The following is a 24,369-nucleotide window of genomic DNA, read 5'->3' on the forward strand; positions in this document are numbered from 1 at the left end:
TATTAATATATTATATATTATTATTAATATATATGTAATGAAATGGCATTCAGTATCTAAAAAGATTTTTGTGATGAATAATGATGAGACCCACAGAACACAAATAATGATGAGACATATTAATAAGGTGATTTTTCACCTAGGTTTCTAGGTCTATGATTTAATCACAATATTGTACCATTTCAGAGCCCTGATGAAGACTCTAATATAAAGTTGAAACCAGTTGGCATTTTTTCCAAATAATGGTTTTGTGATTGAATCGTAGACCTAGAAATCTGTGAGAAATAATCTTATTGAAGATTTTTGTGTTCGACATCAACGTTATGTAATAATCCAAACTTTTTATGAAGTGATCCATTTCTGCTAATGCTAGGCTATTTATACAGGTCGAGTCTGTAACTTGGAACAAATTTAGTAAATCGGAGAGTTTTTTGTTGTAAAGCATGTGCTCGGAAGTTTCTATTAGTATTTTGAACTGCGCTCTTTTCGCTGCAACAAAAAAGGCGTTTTCAGTCATCAGCTGGGGCGCACCGCTCTCAATTCAGACCATTTCAGTACGCGGAGCATCAGACTCTGGGTTTCCTTCACCTCACATCTGATGCGCCGCCGGAATTTCTGTGGTTTTACGCACTGACACTGCGCTCTGTTCTGTGGGTTATAATGTTAGTGGGAGCGCCCACCAAAAATAGCGTAGCATTGACATGGCACATACATGACAACGAATTTCAGATATGAGCTGAGAAAATCACCGTTCTGTGATTGGCGCCTTTCCACAGCCTGAATTGGAAAAACTTGCTGAATAATACTATCTCTGTAACATCTGGTTCCAGTAGGATGGGGCTACAGTAGCTCACACAACTCGTATTCCATTAGCTGTTTTGATACAAATGACAGGGGCGAAGGGCGACTGGTCTCACTGAGAGGGGACCTGAGATGGTTGTGTATAAAACACAACCCTGAGATGTAGCAGAATTGAAAGTGAGGGTCGGTTCATACAGCGTAACTAAGAACCACAGCCTTCTGAAGGAAAGCTGTGCTAAGAACTAATACCTAAGAAATACCATCTAATTGGCAGATGGCTTACTGGGGCCGAGTTATTTAAAGGTGGCACAAATCGGTTTCTTCGATCGACCCTTTTACTGTAGTCGCATTTTCCGATGAACCGCCGTGTACATAAAATTTCAACTACTTTCGAGAAAGAAATAATCTTTCACAAAGCTGGTAGATTTTGAGGTGTTTATTAGTGTTCTGTGGTGCTCACTGGCCAACCTAACGTCAATAAAAACCCATCAATTATGTTGCAGGTTGATCACCACCGTTTTTCGTTGTGTAGCCCTATCGTTATTTTCTTTGCAAAGGAAATAACGACATTTATGCCCATGGACATGGTCATACTCTGATATCTGTGGGCAGAAAAAAACTGAAATAATATTTTTTATTGGATTTCATTACCGTTACAGGTTTGGTTCGCCAATGAGTCATTTGTCATTTTGCCTTTAGGTACCATATGAAATGAATGCTGCAGATGATATCAGATATCTACTACTGTGTGTTCTTATTTTAATGTCCATAGGAATTATTGTTAGAGGGTAACTTTTTTTAAAGCCTACAACCGAAAAGTATACCACAATAAACATAACACAAAGTAGAGTTAGGTACTAGTAATATATCATTGCCGGTCGGATGCAGTTTCAGAAGGAAAAAGTGCCTACTTCGATATGAAAAATTGCTACGATTTATTCTTTTGTGGTTTCACTGTGATTTTTTCAGTCCCTTTGAGCTGAAATACACCGTTAACCTTCTATTATATTATCTGCTGAATGATCACATACCTATACATACAATATCATAATATTCACATTATAATTTTTATTGAATCTCACCTCTTTTTCGCTCGGTTGATGAAGAAAAGCACCATGCTATTCAGGATGAAAAGAGTCACAATAATAACAGCAGGAACTATCAATTCTGAAATGAGAAAAATCACCGTTAGTAGATAGATAGAGGAGAAACTTCTTTAGCTACTTTGATCGTAAAATGAATAAAATTAGTTATAATAAACTGTTGGGTGTCACTTCTGGCGAAACTGGAAGTTTGCTACAAGATCACAATGCATGGGTTATGGGTAACAAAAATTCTTATTGCGTGCTTGGTGAGGGAATGAATATCCGCATTCTTAAGGGAACGAAATTAGTCATATTTTTCCATGGTTTTATCGATAAAAATTTTTTGCGAATGATACACCATATAGTGAGCTTCCGTGTGTCATATCCAGTCTTCGGAATGTTTATTTTCCATTCTATGTATCTATGTTCTAAGGAGTGCTCATACTTGAATCGCCTGCGATCTACTTCAATATTATTTGACTCCGATCGATCGACTTTGAGAAACTGTAAAGCCAGGTTGTACAGTTCAAAATCGAGTCGAGTTCAACTTGCCGAAACTCTTGAACTCGGACTGTAGGTAAAACTGGGACTGTAGGTAAAACTGGGGCTGTAGGTACAACTGGGACAGTAGGTACAACTTGGACTGTAGGTACAACTGGGCCTAAGTATATGTGATGTAGGATTGTTATTTATATTTCGGTATCGCCGATACAAGACTAATGCCTGTGTAGTTTTCAGTGTGAGATTTTTCTATTTTCTTGAACGGAGGAATCTCATAACTGAGTTTCCACAAAGAGGGGAAAATGCCCGACTGAGGTGACATATTGAATATTTCACACAAAGGGGCAGTTTATCTAAGTACTAAGTACTAACGCAGTTTTTCAGAAGCCCGAACATTTCCACGGTTGTAAACTGACAAATATCTATGTTCCGGTTATATTTATATACAGGCTGTCCCAAAACTAGTGAATCAAATGTCACACCACGATAGAGTAGATAAAATACTATCGAATGACACCAGACCACATTATTTCTGGGAAGATGTACCGTTTACAAAAAAAACCTAACCTAAAATTGCCAACTTTCTAATAATTTTTTTCAATCACAGGGCCAATTTGTTATTGAGGATAGCTTTTTTCGCCCATATTAATCCTCGATTATTGTATAATCGAGAAAGAAAGAGTTCATTCTGAGTAATAAAAATTACATATGTAGAAAAAAATCGTGTTAATTTACATATGATGAAGTTGCTTAGAAGAATTTTAATTAGGGGTGGTAAAACAATTATCTAGAATCATAGACATTGAGACATGGACTGAGCAATGCCAGCATGAAATTGTCTATTTTATGGAAAGAGAGAAACGATCGTCGGGCCATTACCTGTCTCAACTCAGACTATTCAAAATTCTAGAAAAAGAAAACTGCATGCCCGATGTTCAGTTTCTATCGATCACTTTTTTTGACCGTATTTCATGCATAGATAGAAAGGGAAGGCACAGTCCATGTGTCTATGTCTAGGATTATCATGGGCGAAAAATGCTATCCTTTATCACAAATTGGTCCTGTGATTGAAAAAAATAATTCGAAAATTGGCAATTTTATTTATTTTCATAAAATTCTAATTACTTTGGTAACGGCACATTTTCGCTGAACTGATGTTGGCGTCATTCGATAGTGTATTTGGTCTACTCAATCGTGGTGTGACTTTTGATTCACAAGTTTTGGGACAGCCTGTATATTTATATTAGGAACCACAATGTCCCTTCTGTAGACCTCAGAAAGAAATCAGCAAAAAGATTCGTCATCGTTACACTGTCCGACGATGAAACTCAAACTTCATTGAACTTGGAATATCGGAGTTACCTTTATGAGACCTAAGAAATTTCCAAAAGTTCCCACAATTCAAACTATTTTCGATCTTCTGAATATGAAAGCTATAGAGTGAATCCGACAGGATCCAACACTTCTTACGCAATTCGCAAAACTTGTTATAATCCAAACTTAATCTTGATTTCTGATACTGATAGCGTTTATGAACCCGCTTTCTACAAATATCTATTTTATTAACTTCCCATCACAGAACATAAACATCTTCCCATGAACCAACTCGACGGTGTCTGGTGAGCAGGAGATCTGAAACGGACAATGGTGCATATCTTGTGACTAAAGAAAATCGGAAGCAAGCATAATCTCAATAAGATGATCATTAGTATATATGTTACGGCTAAAGATAGGTGTGGGCATAAACTTAAGATTAGCCGGCTGAACTTAGATTTATATTCGAGGATCGCCTAAAGCTCGATAAAATATTCACCTGCGTCAGGGCATTTCATCTTTAGCCGGCTGATGTGCACATTACCCAAAACGGAACGGCTAAAAATGTATTCGATGGACACGCGGAGAGGTGATGGATCAAGAATGGTCGGATGGGAGAGAACGGACGCACACGGCCACTTTTTTGTTTAAATTTTTAAAATTCAATTAGGCAAAAGAGCATCGAATGTATTGGGGTTGTATTACATATGCTCATGGGTTTTCAATTTAACATTCATCGTAAAGCTTATCAGCCAAATAGTCCGGTTAACTACAAACAAGATTGGGTACTTCTCTTATATTTTTCTAGAATTTGACCTTTGGTATTTTGATGAAGAAGTTCGCGGCATCATTCTCGTCTTCATTCTCTCCTTTTGCTCATTCAATTCCCCTCAAGTTATGAATAATAACAAGATGAAAAATAATCATTAACACTACAGTTTTCCCTGACACTGAAAATATCAATTCTCGAATTTCGTCATCAAGCGTTTAGATTTTTAGATTCGTCAATAAGAATTCGTTGAAACACAGTTGAAACTAATATATTATATTTATTCTCCAATTTCTCAACTGCTTAACAGAATGCTTTTCTGCTATTAAAATATGTGAAATTTTAGTTTGATTATACTCGTACTACTATTTCCTTACATTTTTTTTATAATTGCCGAAAATTTGCGCCCCTCAAGCCTTGTACATTTTAAGCCGATGGGATGTGGTTACACTTAAGTTTAGCCGGCTAAAGTAAAGATAGAAGAAACTAACATTAGCCAATACCCGAAGCTAAACCTAAGTTTAGCCGGCTAATCTTAAGTTTATGTTCACACCTATCTTTAACGCCGTAACATATACATACTGAATATAAAAGAACATTACGACTATTCACTATTCTGCACGCCTAAGAGAGACAGACCCACAAAGTCTATAGGCTCAAAGAAGTCCGTCAGCGTGGCGTCACCATTAGGCCTGTCGCAGACATGCAATTTTTAGTTTTGCAACTGTTTAGTTGCAGAAGTGAGTACAATGCATTTATATGGGGCCGCGCAGACATGCAACTGAAAAGTTGCAGCGATTGCCTTTGTGTGCGCCCTCGAACCGCTTGCAATCAAACTGTTGCGCAACTGAAAAGTTGCATGTCTGCGGCAGGCCTTACTCCAAAACGAATTTATCCTTCGACCACTGAACGAATATTGTAGTTACCACATATCTATAATCTGCTATCTTATCATTTCGAAAAAAGAAATAATGGATACTTAAAGATGTTTTTTCTAAGTCTTGTAGTCCTCGAGCTGATTTCAGTGAGCATCGAATTTGCAACACCTTGTACATTAGATTTTGAGAAATAATTTCAGTCAGTTTTTCTTGGCAAAAAATAACGATAAAATACATTTTGGAAACTATGTATTCTAAAAGAAATTAATTCGAGAAAAAAATATTACTTTTATTGTACACAGGGTGTTTCCAAATTAGACGTAAACCTTGGAGGAGGTGTTAGTATCACTCAATTGCTGTCGTTTGAGCCATATTTATTAATGACCAAAAATCAACAGTTCCCTAGATATTTGAGTTCTTGTGTTTTTCAAAACATTTCTCCCCTCACTTTTCGTCAATTTTTTCTACGTGGACCAAGTTTGATTATAGTTTTGGATTATTTTCATCAGAAAAAGATAAGATACGTATGAAAAAAGCAAAACTATCCTGTATTAGATGTTGAAAAAGAATTAGTATGATTTAAAATTTGGTATATGAAGAAAATAAAAATCAATTTCTTATATCAATTTGCCTGCAACTTTCGAATTCCACAATTCATGTATGAAGAAATTAATTTAAAAACTTGCCAAATTCCTTCCTCACTACCTAAAAAAGTTTTCGTTAGAATGCATATACCAACTTTCAAATCATACTAATTCTTTTTTAACATCTAATACAGGATAGTTTTGCTTTTTTCATACGTAGATACAATATCTTCTTCTCAAGAAAATAATCCAAAATTATAGACTTGGTCAACGCAAAAAAAATTGATGAAAAATGAAGTAAGATGAGAAATTTTTTGAAAGCTCAAATATCTCGGAAGCTGTTGATTTTTGGATATCAATAAATATGGCTCAAACGACAACAAATGAGTGATACTAACACCTCCACCAAGGTTCACGTCTAATTTGGAAACACCTTGTATATATTGAAAATATTGGTTGACTAAGAATACTTGAATCTTGGATTCTTGGAGCTTTTCAGCCTCCACGAGCTGTCACTGGGTAGATTCAGTACAAGAACACGACGTTTAAAATGTATTGAACAAGGCGGGGACATTTCGAACAATTTTTATAATGGGCAAGTTTCCTAAAACTCCAATATCGAATTTAAAATTATTTATGGAAACCCTTTTCCATTAGTTATCCAACACGTAAAAGATTCGCTTCAAAATTAAGATATTTCAGAAATATACCCTTCGAAACTTCGAGTATGTAAAGGCTTGTGACGTAGAATGCCTTTACTAAAGTCTAGTAATTTTTGTTAATTAGACAACAGTGGAACTGATCAAGAAGTCTATGATGATCATAAAACTTTCATGACCTTTATTGATTCGACGGGCGTTGCCGGATTGTGAAAATGACGTAGAATGTTCATAAGAGAGCACTTCTGAAATCAGAATTTTCGTAAGTGAATACAGACAAAACGCAATATGTTAAAATTTAAAAAAAATATATTTCGATATATTTGAGTTATAAGGATTTCAATGACATATATTTTGAAATTTAGGAAAATACCCCATTGGTAGGTAGTATTTTGTATGCCTCCTTTAAATTTTCCATAAAATATGTATTAATGAAATTTGGTTAATTGATTTGAAATTTTTGACAGTACTGTTGATATAAGATTCGAAAGCTAACTAAACTGGGTAGTTTTTGCTGAAAAAATGCGAATAAATGATAATTTTTTATCGGTGAAAAACCATTGGAAAAATATGACTAATTTTGTTCACTTCAGAATCGTGTTGTTCATCTTCTTGCCGCGCAATAAGAATTTTATTTTGAAGCAAATTCAAAGCTGTGTCGATGTATATGTGGTCAAATTTAATGAGGCTACAAGGATAAATGAAGTATACGTAATTGATTTCACGGAAAAAGATTAAATATTTCGTGAAATCAAGAAATGAAGAATAACCGTAAACATTTCGATCATGTCATGTCATATGAGATTATTTGTTGTAATCATTTGTATGATCTGCCCTTGAAGTTTGGCACTTTGAGAATATACACCCTCTAGGTGTATTTGTTGCAAATTGCAGTAGGTTACTTTTGAGAGTAGCCCGCCTTTATAGTAGCGACTTTATACAGGATGAGTCTTTGATTCGTACAAATATTTTAGGACTAGATTCTTGAGGTCAAAAGAAAAATTTTTGTCCTATACCATTCTTTCCGAATCGGCTTGGTTTAAAAGATACAGGTTGTTGAAAAATCATGAAGAAATATTATTTTTAGTTATATCTCGCAAACGGTTTTATCGAATGAAATGAATTTTTGAATATAGTTTTTCATTTATTTGATGAATCTTTTTTGAACAGAAGAAATCACCCACGTCTTCCAGTTTTCTCATTATGATCATTACGTACCATGAAAATACCAAAAATTCAAAGAACCCAACTCTTGAAACTAAGTTGGACGCTATCTAATTAATATTTGAACGTTTTGTAAAATAAAAATGTTTCTTATTTTTTCTGGTAGGTATAATGCGCCGTTTTCTAATAATTTTATGTTCAAAAATAAAAAAATCTGTGATATTCGGAAAATTGGTTACTCTGGCTGAATGTAACTCGGTTTGAAAGATCCACAGATATGTAGTGTCACTGATTTAGTTAGTTATTCTGAAGGTAATTTTGTTTTTCCAGGGGTGACACAGCTCATTATGGCTATATCTTTTTATCGGAAAAAATGGTATAGGAAAAAAGTGTTTCTTATGACCTAAAGAATCTACTGTTAAAATATTTCTTCGTGTCGAAGACATATCCTGTATAAGGACGATAGTAGCCATGCAGTATCAAGATAGACTCGCAGACCAAATCGCTGTGTTCTATTATATGTCAAATGTTCCTCAATAAGAAGTTATGAGGTTGCTTCATTCACAGCCATCTAAAGTTCTCTATAGACGGTTGTGTTTCATGTTTCATAACAGGCTAGAAAGTTTCTCCATATCAGTAGGTATGACAAGTACTAACTATATGAATTCAGCTGTGGATTTCGAACCTATTCAAGTTGATAATAGGACAAAAATCAGATTTTGCTGTTGGAAAATGTAACAAAAGGAAAAATGAGCAAGAGACTTCAATTGATCCTAGCATTTCGAATCTGAAGGTTGAATATCCACTTTCTACCACATAAAAAATCCTCAATCATTAAAATCAATATTATTTGTCTGAAATTTAACATACCTGAGGCCATGATCTCCCGTAGTTTGGGTAAAGGTTCTGATGCACTAGGGTATTCCAATTCTGCAACAATAATGTAATCAGTCGGAAAATTTTCCTCACATAACCGAAAAGGTAAGAAGTACTCAAATAGAATACACCACGATGAATATTTACCATTCGTGAAGGCCTGATTGATAAGTGAACAGGGTCATTATCTCTAAACCGGCTCGTTTCGATAAGTATAAACCTCAGTGATAAAGATAGCCATATCTTAATGACAAATTGTCCAAATTGATACGCCCATGTCAATGCCCTAATTTCTTCCAAAATTAAAATTTCTTCTTCGAGTTCATTCAAATGAAAATACAGCAGATTAGGTATACGTACAATAGAGTCTAAATTAAATTCAATATTGAAAATATCCAAAACATAAATATTGTGTTACCAGATAATAAACACAGCGTGTGCTTCCCATTTACAGTGATATCATTGTTGAATTTCGATTTTATCAGCACAGACTAGCTACATCATTGAATGGGTTCGGTTCAATATTTGTCATAATAAACGATTCCCAAATACATAAATTTATACCACTGTACCAGAGATGTTCGTATACAGTTCACGAAGAACAGAAGAAATTAATTTTTCATACTTTCTTTCAAAAATGATGTGGCCAATACTTGATGAAATTGTAGGTATAATGGAACCTTCGCCCACCTAAAGATGCTATTGTCATAACGAAACATGTCGTGGTTAACCCACTCATGTTAGTGGAAATCATGTAAGGATACCAGCACTTGAGACCAGACGACTGCACGACATAAATGTCTTATAAGATTTTTAACCAGTACTACAATACTCCACACCTGAGCAATTTAATACAACTAAGAATTTTTTCCCGTACCACTAGACTGAATATTTTCTTCGATATGCCCTCGACAGTACCATTCAATTACTATTCACCTGTAGTCAAAAATGTTGAAAATAACAAACCACGTCCTCTGTATCTCTGATCTTAGCTTTGACCCATCTCCTAAGGGATTTCACAATATGTATTTCACACACGAAACAAGTATGATGATTGATTTAAGTTTGTGATCTAGCTGTTTCTTCCTTAATTTGATTTAGTTGAATGTTAGGTATTTCTTTAATACTTTAAGTTCGATTAATATTGAGTGAATTGTTTTATTTCGTATGTAAAAATATTGTGTAATCTGTTGAAGAAATAAAATAATAAAAATAAATAATTCTGTGGTTCTAAACTCAGTTTTGTTTCAAAATGTACTGAGGACGTATCGACTATAATCTACAATATTTGGTTGTAACGAAGTTTGATTATTTTCACAGAAATCCACACTCATATTGATACGATTTCGCCAATTTTTCCAGTTTTTGTTTTTTTCAATATAATTTCAATTCCGATTCAGGATTCAAAATCGTTAGAAATCATAAATATTCCTGAACGTTATTATTTTCCTTTTTTAGTTCTGAAAAGCGATGAAGCACTGAATTTGAAGATAACTGTGTTTTTGTTCATCAGTACCAGCTGGACCAAATAATACATTTTCATCGACGCGAATTTTACCAACTTTAGCACATGAGAGACATACCTTTTCCGCTCCCCGCAGAAGGAATATAAAAGGAGATCTTCCCCCTATCCGTCATTCATTCTGTATTAGTGATTATTCATCCGGTAATCTTAGTTGATTTTGTAGTCTCACTAAATTCTTTATTAATAGTTTACTTCGTATTCTCTTGATCAACCCTTGTAGATTTTTCTGGTCGTTTACTCGTGCAACCGGTGAGACCCGCGTAAGAATAGGCTGCGTAGGAGTGTAGAGGTATGTCACCACCCCTACCGTTAACTTGGAACCTCAGATTAAACCCACCTCGTCCTGTCCAAAGATTCTCTTAGTAGTGTAATCTTGGGTCTTGTACTTTTTCTAGTGTAATTAAGCTGTTAAGGTGCGAAAGCCCCTTAGGGGCTGATAGTGCGCAAGCCCTTGAGGAGTTGAAAACAGAGTGGAAAACCTCATCCTACCATTGTGGAGTGGAAGTCTTGGCTCTGGCTGGCGAAAGTATCGGGAACATACGTAGCGCTCTCTGTAGATGTAGATACTGGTTGCGAGTTCATCGCAAAATACTTTTCTCTCATTTCGATATCAAAGGGTTTGATTATTTTGAAAAATTTATTTATAACGAGCATCTATTCTGAATTTGCTGCATTTTTCAACGTTAAGAGAATTTTAATTTCTTTTTAGGGCCATAGTTGGCCCAAAATTTGAAGATTAATTAACACGTTGACTGCCACAGTAATTTTCAGATGTCTGGCCACAAACAGTAAATATTATTATACTTCTGTAATTTGACTTAATTCTTACACTTACAGTTTTTATTTTCGTTTTCAAATAAATTGTCTTTTCATGCAAGCCAACATTGATTTTTTGTTCTATCCCAAGAAGCCATCTATCGATATTAGCACTGATATAATTACGAGTTTAATCGTAGCAACACAAGAATGGCAAGTGAATACAGTACGAGATAACTCGTAGTTGGCGTCCTGGAAAAGATCACTACCTACGAGTTCTCTCGTAGTCGGCAGTCAACGTGTTAATGAAATGCACATTTGTGCATCTGTCTGCTATTTAGCAGACTCTTGTGAAAACAGCCGAAAGAGATTCTGAGCTTGAATTCCTCGTACGCCACTGTACAAATGAGCGGATACCGATGCAGAACATCCCAGGTCTAAAATGTGAGAGAACTCAATGACCATAGATAATGAAATTATTCAATTCTTGTCAGGTCTGTGGGAAGAGACACTAGAATTAATGGAAATAATATTTAAGAACATCGGTGAGCCACGAACTGTAGATATGATATGACTTCGAATTCCAGGTTTATATTGAGAAACCTCAACAGGAAAAGCTGGCTTCGTAGCTTCTACCACTCAAGAAGTGGCATAAGGTTGACGACCTCGTTGAAAATTTGATTACTCAGAAACTGTTCATAGGATCCACTTCAAATTCGAAAATTATACAGGGTGATTTTTTTAAGTGTTTCATTAGACGTATTCAAGGAAGGAATTGTAATACAGATTCGAGATTTTGTATTTTCGTTTTAGAGTAGGTATATGAACTTGCATTGTAGAATATTTTCAAGCGGAATCTATTTCCGGTTTTACCGGAAGCGAATGTAACTTCGTTATTTCAAATGCAACTCCCTGTATATTTATACATATTCGAATTCTTCGTTCAACTTTACACTGATTTGATGTATAATATGCACAACCACTCAAGCGATTTTTGAATTACAGGCTGATCATCATTTTTTTTTTAATATTGTCCATAGTGTCCATATCTTCGAAATCCCTCATTGTAAGAATTTCTTTTTGCAAAAGTGGAACAAGAGAAAGTACGCTGATACTGTTTCTTGTATAACTTATGAGGAAATATTATACAGGGTGTCTGAAACAGGGCTCCAAAGTGAAGCTCAATAAAACTGTGATATCTCATCGTTTTCAAATGGCAATCCTATAATTTTGTAATTCCAATCGATTGCTCGTCAAAAACTAGTTAGGGTGTGCCAAACATTTCATACCTTTACAATCAGTAGTTTTGAATAAAATTCGAATTTTAGATTTATTTGTATGTTTGTATTTTTTTAAGTAGGCTATGTTAGGAACTGTCATTCTTACTTTTTTTTTTACTAATCACAATTTATACAAGAAATAGTATCAGCGTACTTTCTCTTGTTCCACTTTCGCAAAAAGAAATTCTTACAGTGAGGGATTTTGAAGATATGGACACTTATTTTTGACAATTTTTTTCTCAAAAAATTTGATAATCAGGCTATAATTCAAAAATCGCTTGAGTGGTTGAGCATATCAAATCAGTGTAGTGTGTAATTGAACAAAGAATTCAAATATGTATAAATATACAAAGTGTTGCATTTGAAATAACGAAGTTAGATTCGACACTTAAAAAAAAATCACCCGGTATGGACAAACCCTGTTACACCCTGTAGGGTCCGAGATTTGACACCTGTCAATGTTGGAAATTTGATTAGGTATTCGAAAATTATATATGTTTACAGGATCGACTTCAAATTCTTATACTGAGAGACAATGGCTGAAAAAACTCCGTTCCTGTAGAAGGTTTAAAATTTTAACCCCTCTTCAAACACAAAAAAATTGGGAAATTTTCGAAATCACCCAATTCTCAATTCTCACAAACTTAACTTGAAAACGAAACATCGTAGGAGGCTGCGGTTCGGTTTCCACCATTACTTGTTTCTCGTTTCTTGGATTCGAATATCAGACAACTTGCACAGTTTTTGAGTTATCAATATTTTTTTAACATTATTTGCATTAATTCTATTGTACTCTCAGCTTCTCATAAGCCTGAGATCTATTCGATTCATTATTTATAGTTATAGTCATTATAATATGAGTTATCATCAATCTCATCATATTTTATTGTTTTAGCGGTTGGAATTGTACAGTATTTCAAGATCGAAATATGCTACCTAATTCATCGTCACTTTTCACACTGGTTGTAAAAGTTATGCGTATATTGTGTGACATTGCATATTGTGTGACATTGTACATACAGGCTGTTCCAAAACTAGTGAATCGAACGTCTCACCACTATAGAGTAGACCAAATACTATCGAATAACAGCAATATTTGTTCAGCGAAAATGTACCCTTTCCAAAATATATAGAATTTTATGAAAATACCTAAAATTGTCGATTTTCTAACTCTTTTTTTCAAAGACAGGGCCAGTTTGTGATTAAGGATAGTGATTTTAGATTATATCAATCCTAGATTATTGTATAATATTATCACCCCTAATTAAAATTATTCTACCTAGTTATTCGAAAACATCAGTAAATGTAAATTAAAACAATTTTTTTTTCATAACATTTATTACTCAGAATAAACCTCCTCCATAGGGGTTTAGGGGTTACAATACAATAATCTAGGATTGGCCCCGTGATCGGAAAATAACTTATATTGGTGTCCTTCGACAGTATTTGTTGTACTATAAAATGGTGTGAGGTTTGATTCACTAATTTTGGGACACGCTGTATATTGTGTGACAATGTATATTCTGTGACATTTAAGCAATGCGTATAATATCCGACACATAATCTTTTTTGTGCGCTTGTTTTTAAGAAGAAGAGCACATTAAGCCCAAATGGCTTTAATAGTTTTCGAATAAAAAATGGTCTCAAATGTTGTGGGGTTGGTCTCATTGATAAAAAATTCGTGGTCAAATTCAATTCTGTCCGTCCGACCTCAAACACCTCCGAAAGAATATAACTACATCAGACTTGTATAAATGCGTAGGCTGAGATCGCTAATGGACAAAATCTGCTTCATGGTTTTGAAGTTAAAGGTAGGTATCTGATTTTTCTTCTATATTTCAAATACTCGTATATAAAATGGAATTGAAACTCCAGTAACTAGTTATAAAACGAACTAAACGAAGAAGGTTTACCTTGACCCACCTGAGGATGCTATCGTTGGGTACCTATAGCGAAATGCGTGTAGTGGTAAAATCGGGTAATTCAATTGTTAGTTTAAAATGAATATTTTTTCTTGACTGGATGGGTCACCGCACTGGAAAAATCGCAAAATCTCATTCCTTCGATTTTTTACTTTGAAAATCAGTCAATTACTACCAAGTCTAGGAAATGGTTGTCGGTTAGCACTTAATTCACAATATTTCAAAACGTTAGTTTTAATGGGTGGTTATTGGTATTTTCTGGCTTCTAAAAATCTGTCCTTTCGTCTTTTATGTCAGCTAGAAAACTTCCAGAGATAAATCATCAAAAACTAAACCTAAAAAAATTAACACTGTTTTCGAATATCAGATCTGAATAAATCAAACTCGAAATGTACATTTTTATAGAGAAGACTATGTTTTCAAACCAGGTTTCAGCCTCTACATGTTCAGATTTCTAGTATTTCCGTTCTACAAAATTCACATTTTATTGTGCACCCACAACGTTCAACTTCTGTACCTACCTTTACTCTTAACAGCGCTAGTTCTTATATCACTCATGTCAAAAAATATGTTTCTAAGGAACTTTATGACATGGTGATATACGGAATTGGAATTATTGGCGAAGAAGGATTGACCATACTAAACCTATTCCTATCGTATGAATTAGCTACTAATCAAAATAGTTGTAAAAAATATTATTTTCCAAGCAATTATTCCCGCAATCTTTCTCCTACGTTGAACATTACAAACTCGAGAAATCTACATCACTGAACAACGCGTAGTTATACCTACTATATGTTAATTTTAAAAACCTATATTGTATATAGGTATATATTAATCAACAGTAAGAATTGCTTATTTTTGAAAAGAAAATATATTTCCTAAAATAGGAAGAATTGCTCATTGTATTTTACATTCATACATACAAATACACAGTTAGTATATAACAATTATAATACACATACCGATAGTATAGCCAATTTCGGTACACCTTTCGTACTACATTCACAACAACAAGAACGGACAAATATAAACAAAGAATGGAAAGCTCAACCTTGCATTTCCATTTTAATGGACTGCCCGCATAGGAAGATACTAACGAGTTCGCCTTCTTTGAAACCACGTGGTTCAATTGAAAAATAGCTGGGGACTTATAATGCAGACCAAGGGGAAGACGTATCAAATGCGTCATTCGAAGATAATTCCCGTATGTCTGGATTTCGAAATGGGAGGTGCAAGATTGGGAGAGTTTCTATTTATCAACCGAGCATTCGTGAATGAATCGGTAGAATTAAAGTGTTCTTCCTAGCCGGAAATGATGCTTTTAATTACATCACATCGCATCAGTATTCACGCAGAATTATATTATTATACTTCCAGAGTCTGGTCTTCGAAACTACTTCCTCATCCTTGTGACTACACTCAGATGATACAATAAGTTTAATGATATGTATAACCATTCCATTGAGTATTAAATGTGTTATAACCCAATGATATTACGTAGTTTCGAGACCTTGACATTGAGGTAGCAGATATTCCGAGTTTCTTGACTTTAGTTCGCGTATTTTTTGAAATCTTTATGCTTATTTCTCCAATTTTCAACCTCTTAATTCAATCAATTGGAATTTGGGCCTCACAACAGAATCTTTGCTAATAATGTTTCATCATATTGTCTCAAAATTCCAGCCTAAAAGGCAGCAGACATTTCTTTTTTTGGATTTTTGATTTTTCAGTAATGAATTACAGAAATATTAGAGCGCCGAAAAAAAAAATAATCCCCCTTGGAGATTTTACGAATTTTTTTTAAACAAATTCAAACCACTGTAAATTTCTCACAGGGGATCATCACTTCCAAATTTTATAAGTATGGTTCAATTCGTAATCAGAATTGAAAAAAAAACTGGCTACGAAGTGTTTAAACTTGTGCAAATTACAAATTCTAATCGAAGCTTAAGTTTTTCACCCCAAATTCCTCATCGAACCTATACCAGGTGAATCTGTGATGTTGAGCACTATTTCTAGGGATGATAGAATATGAAAAAAGGTGGTCTTTGTCCAACGCACCCCCATGTCTAAAACCGCTTATCAAGGGTGCTCCATCAAGCCTCAGGAATGGCCTAAGGATAATCGGTTTTCCTATAATATAATATATGGTACATTTAAATATTGGGTATTATTTGAGTATATCTGCAAGTTGCTTATGCTTCTTCGATTATTCGCATCCACTAACACCTAGTTTCACAAAGCTTGATCGGGGAATCAAAGCTTGAATGACGAATAAAAGTCAATTTGTTTTCAATCAATTATTCATTCATGAGCATTCAGAACATCATTCTCGCATCAAATTATGATCTACATAAGTCCATTCAATGATTCTCAATTGATTCTCCTTCAAAATATTCAGAAATGCAAAGGTTTCAGTGATTTTGTTTTGGAAATCGACTAAAGGTGCCTACAGATCACTCTGACGTGATGTGGGACCACGTCATAATGCGCATGATCTATAAGGGTTTTACGCGGTAGCGCTCGAATTGTTCTGACGTTACGTGAGATGTGCATTCCCACGTCAGGTCAGAGCAATTTGGACGCTTCCGTACAAAACCTTATGTTAGATTTTTGAATCATGCATGTGCATTATGACGTTGTCCCACGTCACGTCAGAGTAATCTGTAGACACCCACTACTCTGTAATCTGTGTAGACACCTTAAATCGAGTGACTCATGACTGTCATGTCGTTGACTGGGCAATGAAAGTTTTATGAAACCCATGGTAAGAAGTGCTTTTTGTTGAAAGGTTTTCTTGATGTATCATCAAAAAAATCATTTTTTCGAGTAATTCAAGTTTAAAGTGGTCAGGAGAATAACCATAAGTACAAGATTTCCAAAAAATTCCTTTCAGTGGCGCATGACTACGATCGGAAATCTTTGAAGATGCTTATCTACTGTTCAAGACTGCCTATCTTGAATTTGCGATTTTTTCCCGGATAGAGCAGCTGTTTTGATACGGTTTTCGGCATATCTATTGGAGTATTCCATGTAAAATATTTCACTCCCAGAATACTGAGGCCCGATACTTTCACCTTCGAATAAATTTTATTCACTGTCAATAAGTATCTGTCGGATAATTTCCTATCTGAAGGATACCTTACTTCGGTGCTTTCAGATGAAATTATTTGACGCATAACAATTCTATGAAAGCACGGTATACTACTTTTCACTGATTAATGTAAAATAAGACACCGCATTGTAGAAATTGTCATAATTCCAACTAGAAAGCAAATATTTCGTGAAAATCACACAAAGAATAACCATACATCCAGAATCTGAAAAATTAAACCAATAATGACGTACCGACATTCGATCTATGACAAATAAAATCTTATTAACGAGTTTCAATTACAGATTTATTCGATGAATAACATTATCTGAAAGTGAAAAGACAGCATTTTTACTTATTCTACGAATAAGACTTATCTATCGAATAAATTTATTTATTCGCACGTGAAAGTACCGGTCCTGAGACAATTTATTTATTTTTTACCATTCATACCAGAAACTAGCTGTTGAAAAATCGTTATTTTGGAAGAAAATTCATTTCCGCAGGTGATATACTTTTTGCGGTATTTTTTTAAAGAGCTCAATAGCTCCTCTATGAGGTGTTCATTCATTCTGGCCACTCTGTATCATTTGGCGTGAAACTCTTCGGAAGTTACGTATTCTGTGGCATTAAGGTATTATTCTTCCGTATGACCTCATAAAAATATGAGTCCAGGAAAGAGATCTGGAAATCTGGCTATTCTATAATACGACCTTTCGAACAATTTTTGGATTTTCTAACAGGAATATATCAGACATGATACCTATTAATATTTCAAAATTATGATGATGTTGTATTCTAAAAAAATAATCATCTATTGCATGAAAAATAGCTATTATGTTGAAATAAAACACTGAAAGTTGAGCTAAAAATAAACAATTCCATCAGGATTTTGGATTATGAATCTTTATACTTATTAATTTTTTTTGATCAAAGTGATTGAGTCTGACATCTGGTAACTCGATTAAAATGACCGCCGGCGCAGGTAGCGATTCTAGAAATGAAAAAGCTTGAAGATATAGAGAGGTTCAGAAAAACTCCTGATAAATGAACTGATAATGTCAAATGGAAATTTCACTACAAGTACAAAATTCCATTGAAGTAGAGAATTCTTAACTGCAATACAAAATACAATATAGCTGCATCTTCACTTGAGTTAACATTCAGTATATTATTATATTATGTAACTCACGTTCACAATTGGGCAATGGCATAATTTCACTCCAGGTGGACCCTTCACAGGTGAGTTGTCTAGTTTTTGTTCCAGTATCGGGAAAAACGTATCCAACACAACAGGAAAAAGCGGCGAAGGTATCATTTATGTACACCAAATAGCTATCTGCTGGTGGTACAGGAGTAGGGCACCCAACGGCAGTGTAATGTAACAATATCCCCCTTAGAGGAGTCAGTCTTTGTGAAGAGTACAACACTATCTCCAGACTATCCGATAAAGATAGGTATTCCTTTGGTGGCTCCTTCTGATGGCACGTCGAATAAACAAGAATTTCTGAGTCTATTATTTCCAGTCTATCCTTGGTACAATCACCTTCTGTTGGGGGATTGTCCACTGAAAAAAAAATATATCTAGCTGAGTTGGTCATCGTATATATGATAACTGATAACGGTAGTTATCATCCTCTTTCCTTTCACTTTACTACAAATTTAATGGAGATACACAAGGGCGGATCTAGGATTTTTTTCTGGAGGGGGCACAACAGGCAGACGAGCAAAAAAATCAACAGTAAATGTGAGAAATGAACTTCACTTTTATTTTAAAGAGTTCAAGTATGTATAGAAAGATCCGTCCGTCTGGGGGGGGGGTACGTGCCCCTCACTCTGTATAGCTAAGATTCATATTTAATCATATCAAGTGAGTCTTTCTTTGACAGAAGATAGAAATCTTCACGATTAATCATCACCAAAAATCCCCTCTATACAGGGTGGTCCAGATCGTAACCAAGAAATTTTAACCACGCATTCTACATCAAAAATAAGCGGCACACTTTGACAAGCCTGTTCAATCTTAAACTGACTTGAATTTTCCATGTTTCGAGTTCAGTCCATTATAATTTTACGAATTAAGTCGTTATCATATTAACTACCTAACTCGATTTTTGAACCAAAATTTAATAGATTAATACCGAAGCAGTACTAGAAGAAGCCTTGAAATCTACCTCAATAATCTACTCAAAATATTTGTACGAGTTGAAGATTCACCCTGTGTATACTATATGAATTTCAGCTATCGGATGTCTCTCCAATCAGACTACTCACCTATAACGGATATATCAAATATCGTTAGCTGAATCCTTTGTTCACTAGGTACCCTAATCTTCCACCTGCAAGGTGATTGACCTCCGTAAAATCTTGGATATCCGGGATTTCTGATGAAGCCCTCGGATATTCCAACATTATTTGGATCTGGTAGAACAATTTCACGATTGCAGTACTTCACAACTCGATCTTCTGTGGAAAAAAAAAAGTATGTTAATTTTTCCGACAATTTCTACACTGAAGTAGTATTCACATAATTTTATCCATCACATGATAGTGAAAGTAACAAAAAGTTAATATGGTTCTTGGGTTCTTATAAGTAAATTGTGAATTGAGAAGGGGAAAGTCAAGATGAATGCGTTCGGATGTTCAATGACATAAGATATAGTCGTTGACTTAGTTTTCCAGTGTACGGAAAATGCTGAATTTTCTATTATACAGATAGCAGTTTAAAAAAAAAACGGCCTATTGCAGATTAGGTAGGTATTACTTTTGTATGGTTCATCAATACGTACATTGTACACTGTGCGAGATTCTTAGGGGAGACCGAGAAGAGTTGTGACAGGGTAGGGTTGTAACATAGGCGATTTCTTGAAATCTACAACCATAGACAATCTACAACTGTTAGAGACCTGTCTACAACACTCATATACTGTTTGTGTGTCTCCCTATTTTACGCAATACTCGATTGCAGTAGACTGAAAGCGGTTGTGAATGTACAAAAGTTGTATAAGAAAAATTGAAAGAAGGTTTTCACCAAAATTTCTTTGCCATATCTGTAATATTTTTACGAATTATATCTGGAATCTGGATTGTTATTATACTTGGTCCCATATGTTTCATTCTTTCAAATCCACTAGCTTAGTAATGTTTTTTGTATTGACATCTCAATTTAAAATCACGAATTATTAATCTGGATTGTTTGCACCTAGGTGTCTATCGTATATTTTCTGGCAAAGTTTTTCCATTTGCCTTGTGGTTCGAAATCACATAATTTATGGTCATATTTTTTTTCCGACAAGAAAAAGGATCCAACTATTGAGCATAAAATTGCTGCATTAGTAACTGTTATAGAAAATAAAAAAATGTGAAAAGGAGTGTTTTGAGTGAGAAATAAATATAACATATATAATAAGAAGCCTAAAAAAATAAAGAAAACTAATGAAACAAGCTAAACTCATAATGAAGAGGAGGAAGCCGAAGAATATGCAGAAAATAATTGTTTTTGTTGCCTTTGAGATCTTTAACACTGGTCAATTCGAAAGATAAGTAGATTTAGCTCCTCTAATATGAAGGCATATTTCTTTTAAAAATTACTCAAAGAATCTCGTCTTCTTTTAATTTGTACGTCCAATTTAGGGACACCCTGTAAAATAATACTATGAATTTTAATTCAATCTCAAATGTGACGAAATACCTTTCTTCAATTTAACATTTCTAGAATATCGACTATTTGAAATCTTTAGTTCATTATAGGAAATAAGTTAAAGACACTAATTGTTCTCACAATACCACTCTTACTCTTACCACCGACTGTCTTGAATATTATTATATAGGCAATTGTATATTTTTGTTTCTAGTATTCTAGTGATGCTTTCTGAATTCACGAATTCATCTTTTACTAAGTCCTAATGGTATTTCAAGTGAAAAAAGCAGTTCCATTGTCAAAGGGTTATTGCGAACTATTAATTTTTTGTTAACGATTCTCAATATTCTTTTTTGATGGTTTTTCAACAGATTCAGAAAGTTAGAGTAAGCTCCATAAACAACTCCATAACTGATAACACCATGAAACAGTGCATAATACAGCATCCAGTCATCACTTTAGCAAGCTTGTGGAAAATTAAAAACCATGTACATATTTTGTTTTTTTTTGGTGAATATTCGACATGCAATCGACACAACAGCGGTGTCATCCGCAAAAGAAATAACTATATCATCAGGTGCAGTTTTGAGCATATCATTCACATACAGTAGAAACAACAACGGTCCCAAAATAGTGCCCTGGGGAACTCCTGTTCTTACCTCACCATAAACGCCTAAAACGTTGTCAAATTTCATCCAATGGAATCTTTTTTCCAAATATGAAGTAAGAAACTGTTGCGCTTTACCTTTATTTCCGTAGTTGTTTAAGTTTTCCAACGAAATTTTGTGATTGACCGTATCAAACGGAAACGCATCTGCCAAATCTAAAAAAGCTACAGCCGCTGGCGCACTTCTATCGCGTCTTTGGTATATTAGGCTAGTCAAGAAATTCAAGGTGTCTTTGGTTAACCAATTTTCCCATAAAACCGTACTGTCTTTTTTATATCAATTTGAGTTTCCTGATAAAGTTTGAAATCCTGAAGTAAATTATTTTTCAAAAATTTTCGCAAGATTAGATATTAATGGTATCGGTCCATAATTCGACATGTTGGTTTTATAACAGCTTTTTTGAACGCCATATCCATATTTGTATATCATACATTTCCGGTGCAAATTTGAATTCTTTTCTTTGTGATTATGCAGATGATAAAAATATTTTAGTAGCTGCGAAAGACCTAAATGCCTTAACTGCTTTGAATAAAATTGACGAAGCTTTATCGAATTGGATTACAAAAGAGGAGCTTCTATTGAATCAAAACTAAACTGATTGTGTTTTTTTCGAAACTAGGAGAAGTAATGTTGATTGTTCCGATCATATTAGCTTAAATGGGGTAGAGATTGGTGATGAAACTTTATCATGGAAGGTTCACATCGATAAACTTACCAAGAAGTTAAATTCGGTGTGCTACACTTTAAGAGTGATGTCACGGTATTTAAGTGGATTTGGTTTTAATGAATAATTTCTCAAGTTTTGAAGCACTTCTTAGATATGGAGTAGTTTTCTATGGAAATGTCAAGGCTTCCGATGAAATATTCAGAACTCAAAAGAGGGATGTATAAGAATTATCAACAAACTCAGTTATAGGAGCATCTTGCAGAGGTTTTTTTAGGAGCAGTGGTTTGTTTACTTTTGCTGCAGTACCTATTGAAGAATGTCTCATGTTTCTTTTCAGAACCGAAAATATTTCAGGGAAAATTTACAATCTCATTCTTATAGTAGAAGGTGCAATTTTGTGCACCCCATTCATAGACTGACAGTTACAAAGATTACAGAGAAAGAGGCCAAGTATGTTTGTATGAAGCTTTTCAATGAATTACCTCTACGATTCAAGCAAATGGACAACATATATGTTTTCAAAAAGGAATTAAATAAACTGTTAAATAAGCTGGAGCCTTACACAGTGCTAGAGTTCCTAAATGCCTTTTTGTGATTAGGTACTGAGTGTAATTTTGTTTTTTGACAGTATTTCGTTTTGATGATACATGTGTATATGTGTATATGTTACCGGCAATGTGTAAAATCTCTACGATTCAAGCAAATGGACAACATATATGGTTTCAAATAGGAATTAAATAAACTGTTAAATAAGCTGGAGCCTTACACAGTGCTAGAGTACCTAAATGCCTTTTTGTGATTAGGTACTGAGTGCAATTTTGTTTTTTGACTTTATTTCGTTTTGATGATACATGTGTAGAGTCATTCGGGGTAACTGAGCGCAGTGGGTAAGTGTGCGCAGTGCGTATATCTCGACTATGCAATGTATGAAAGAGGGGTTCATTTGGGTGAAGCAAGGGCGCAGAATCCCCAGATTAGTTTTTCATAGGAGTGCGCCGTGCGACGTTTCGTTAACTTTTTATTTGCCATCAATCAAATTCACTAGTTTTCTTGTTAATTTTCAGCATCTCTGCAAATTCTGCCAGGTCCAAGTTCCGAGTCCGACAGTGACAATATTTTATTCGATCATGGGCATATTAATCTGAATATATAATAAAAAATTTTTGATTCTCTTAGCTGCTCAACTCTATAAGAACGTCAATTCAAATTTTGGCTTACTGGGTAAAGTGTGCGCATAGATTCATTATATGAGCATTAGTTCAGTGAGGAATAAATTATGACATTGTTGATTTTCTTGGTTAAGAGGAGATCAATTTTGTCCTATTTGTTCGGAAAAATATGAAGAGCCACCAACAGGGGAATGTATCAAGTGTTGTGTTCACCAGGAATTGTGGCACGAACAATAATGCACTGCTTGTAAAAAGGCGCTTCTGTATTGACAATAAACAGCATTTCTCTAATATTGTAACATTTTGATGATATTATTTTGTAATTTGTTTTGATTGTGTGGTTCACTAAGCATTGCGTTCACTTACCCCGTGAGGGTGCGCACACTTACCCGCAATACGGGGCATGTGAACGCACTCCGACTTTCACCATTAAATTTCTTTTTGCGGAAAGAAAACGTTTTTGTTTGTTGGCTCTTGATGTCTTTTTATAGATTAAAAAATTCTCTATCTTATGAATATGTTTTAATTTTCCCAGCTTCAACATTTGAAACAGGGTATGGTTTGAAAGGCAAAAGTGCGCACAGTTGCCCCGAATGACTCTATATGTGTATATGTTACCGGCAATGTGTAAAATCTGACATTCTATACATCGCTTGTATAGAATGCCTGAAAAAGTGAGGCAATGCATGAAATCTCCTTTGACAGGTATGAAATATTATTCATTTCATACGTTGCCTAGGTATTCTATAGAATACCTTACGCCTAGCAGGCCATGTGTTAAGGTAAGATCTCATTGATGAGGGAAGATGTTGATGATTTAAGATTTAAGAAGCGCATTCGGTAGTTGGGAATTCATTGAAATGGCGGCCGATTAACGAGTGTCTCTGATGTTCATTTTAAATAAAAAGTAAATATTGAACATATCATCTAGGATATGAAAACTTAGTAATTTTTGTTCAGAATTGCTTCTCAGATATCTCTTCAAACCTCCATCAACAGAGGATATGAAAAAAA

At 34.6% G+C, this 24,369-nt stretch overlaps 1 protein-coding gene across 2 annotated transcripts in view; it reads right to left on the minus strand.

Annotated features, from left to right (window-relative positions):
- LOC123310661 overlaps nucleotides 1-24,369 on the minus strand; it is a 56,331-nt gene that overhangs the window by 335 nt on the left and 31,627 nt on the right. For both annotated transcript variants that reach the window (XM_044894215.1, XM_044894213.1), the window contains exons 5-8: nucleotides 19,486-19,677; nucleotides 18,404-18,778; nucleotides 8,626-8,685; nucleotides 1,884-1,968 (exon numbers count right to left, since the gene is read on the minus strand). In XM_044894215.1, coding sequence (XP_044750150.1) covers nucleotides 1,884-1,968; nucleotides 8,626-8,685; nucleotides 18,404-18,778; nucleotides 19,486-19,677 — 712 coding nt within the window. The remainder of the gene's footprint in view (nucleotides 1-1,883; nucleotides 1,969-8,625; nucleotides 8,686-18,403; nucleotides 18,779-19,485; nucleotides 19,678-24,369) is intronic.

Source organism: Coccinella septempunctata, chromosome 4, assembly GCF_907165205.1.
Source record: "Coccinella septempunctata chromosome 4, icCocSept1.1, whole genome shotgun sequence".
Taxonomy (NCBI): Eukaryota; Metazoa; Arthropoda; class Insecta; order Coleoptera; family Coccinellidae; genus Coccinella; species Coccinella septempunctata.